General features: G+C 44.6%; 1 protein-coding gene across 1 annotated transcript; it reads left to right on the top strand.

Moving 5' to 3' along the window:
- Positions 1–648: 648 nt before the first annotated feature.
- Positions 649–1,146, top strand: CLAFUR5_06583 (Ecp11-1; the record flags this gene model as incomplete). Its single annotated transcript, XM_047905731.1, has 1 exon — positions 649–1,146. The coding sequence occupies one exon, from the start codon at positions 649–651 to the stop codon at positions 1,144–1,146; it is 498 nt and encodes a 165-aa protein (XP_047761549.1).
- Between the last annotated feature and the right edge of the window lie 1,426 nt (positions 1,147–2,572).

Raw genomic sequence — 2,572 nt, 5'->3', positions numbered from 1 at the left:
TATCTAGAATATATAGATACTAAGGGGTCTTCGAGATGCGATAACTTATAGATTGAAGTTTAATCAAATTGAGCGGCAAATAATAGGGCTGGAGCGGGTAGCTAGGGCTTGAAGCCTCGAGGAATTCCTACCGCTAGTATATCTCCATTTTAAATGAGGTACTATGTACAGTCCTGGGCATAGTTTTTACAGCCCATGTTCTTCCACCTTTCCTCATTAGGAAGGATGGATCCACTGCTTGGCGTAGCTCACCACCTGGTGTGTCCTCCATTGTGGGCTATTACTGCCTCGCAGCGTTCTCGCATACTCTTGCATATACGTTGTATGTCCTCAGGTGTGAGCTTGGCCCATTCTTGATAGTGAGATTGAAGGTAGCAACACCTTCTGAGATGGACATGGATAGCCGGAAGGGTTTAGCGTAAGTACAGGGGTTGTAAAAACTATGCCCAGGACTGTAGGGCGACCCCGCATTCGGACAAGGCATCCTGTAGTAGACAGGACAGACAAATAACGGCAGTTCTGACTTTGTTGGTCAATACACTAAGTGTCGAGCTACTATATATATAAGGTGATATCTACCGTCGTAGGACAATCCAGCGTCTATCATCGATCATACATACATTAACTCGAGAGGACTCTCATCCTACGATGTTGTCGTCAGCGAAGACCCTATGGCTACTTCTTTTGTCTATGTTGGCATACACAACTAAGCCAGCTTACTCCCTCGACTGCAAGGCCGTAGCTTTGAAGTGGGTGCACCAGTTCAGAATACCTGGGGGCGATAACTGCAACTTTTACTGCTCTTACGACTCCCTTTACCAGCAATTCAATCTGTGGAAGAAGAACGATGCTTGCCAGGGGGCTGACGGTTTCTCCACGGCGATTCCAAAGATCCAAGAAGCGCCTTGTTCAGACTGTCCCGGGAGCAAGACTTGTATTTGTAGCGTTCAGGCTACTGCATGGAGGGTTCGAAATGGGAAGTGGTTCGATGGGCAACAATGGTTTGATTGCGATGTCAAACCTTATACCGAGAGAGTTCTTGGAAGGAGATGGTATGATGAATCTGAGGCGGACAAGGACATATACGTGGGGTACTACTCTCGGGGATTCATCTCGAACGACAACGTTCACTGTGGTTCTCAATAGGATCTCCAAGATGCTTGGATCGGAATCCAAGCTTAACATCGTACCGTGCGTACCCCCCTCGATGTTACGGGACGAGTCGCGGAACAAGTGTCAATTCATTATACGGAAGTACTCGTCGAGCGAACCACGCTAAGGCGAGAGCAAACTTGCCCGAAAGAACGGCTCAACTAAGTCGACTACGGGAATAGCGAAGTGGCCAATTGCGCGGAGAAATTAGAGAGAGAAGAACGTTCGTTAGTTACTACAGTATTTATTTACAAAATTAGAATTGCCGTAGTTTGTCTATTCTATCTACTATAGGATCTCTTAGTTTACGGAGTCGTCCTAGTAGCTTGTTCAAAATAGATATTCTATCTATTGATATAATTATCTTATAAAAACTAATAACGTGCTTTACTACCGAGCGGGCTATACTACCGAGCGGGCTATACTACCGAGCGGGCCACTTTTACTAAGAACTGTACCACTTCTACAGATATAGCTATACAACCACTATTATAGCGTATATTGTCTTCAAACGAGGCCAAACTGACCTTAGCTGTCCAGGCCACGAAACGCGACGCGACAATTACGAATCGACTTGCTATAAAGGTATACGACGCGTCTCGAACTATACTAGGGTATCGATTGAATAGACGACCTCCTCGGGGTGACTACGAGCCCAATTCGAAGAAGCTTATAGAGCTAGAAGAGAAGGTAATACTTGAGTACATACTCGAGCTAGATCTTAGAGGTTTCCCGCTGTTAAAGGCTAGTGTACGAGCAATAGCCGATTCATTACTATAAGAGAAGGGTCTTAAGCCCGCTAGTCTCGATTAGACAGACAGGTTCATTAGGCGGTATCGTGAGCTAAAGGTTCGTATAACACGTAGATACGATCGTTAGCGAGCCCTAATATAAGATCTAGACGTTATCGAGAGGTAGTTCTTACTTATACGTAATATAAAGGAGAAGTATAGTATCCTTAACTAGGACACCTATAACTTCGACGAGATAGGGTTTATAATAGGTGTCATTACGTCTTAGAGCGTCGTTACGGGTTCAGAAAGGCGTAGTAGAAAGAGGAAGGTCGTTCAATAGGGTAATAGAGAGGGAGTAGAGAGATAGCGTATTAGATAGCTCTTATACGAAGCGAGATTAGTAAGCTACGTAAGTCTAACGAGGCCCTTATATAGCGGAAAGTACGAAAGCGCAAGTACATTTAGTCTAGAGGGTCTTTAACCTTTGATAAGGCGTCGTAATTGATACCTCTAGAGGATACTAGAAGGTAGGAAGTGAGTAGAGAGTCGCTAGATAGTGTTCGGCTAGTACTAAGGCTACGACGCTATAAGCGATATAGCAAGTCGGGGTATAACGTACGCACCTATTAAGTAGACTTACTAGATAGCGAAGAATCTAAAGAGGAATTTTCCTCCTAGTAACAATT

The sequence above is a fragment of the Fulvia fulva genome, chromosome 5 (genome assembly GCF_020509005.1).
Source record: "Fulvia fulva chromosome 5, complete sequence".
In the NCBI taxonomy this organism is placed as follows: Eukaryota; Fungi; Ascomycota; class Dothideomycetes; order Mycosphaerellales; family Mycosphaerellaceae; genus Fulvia; species Fulvia fulva.
The sequence above is the reverse complement of the archived record's forward strand: the minus strand, read 5'-3'. Positions and strand labels throughout refer to the sequence as shown.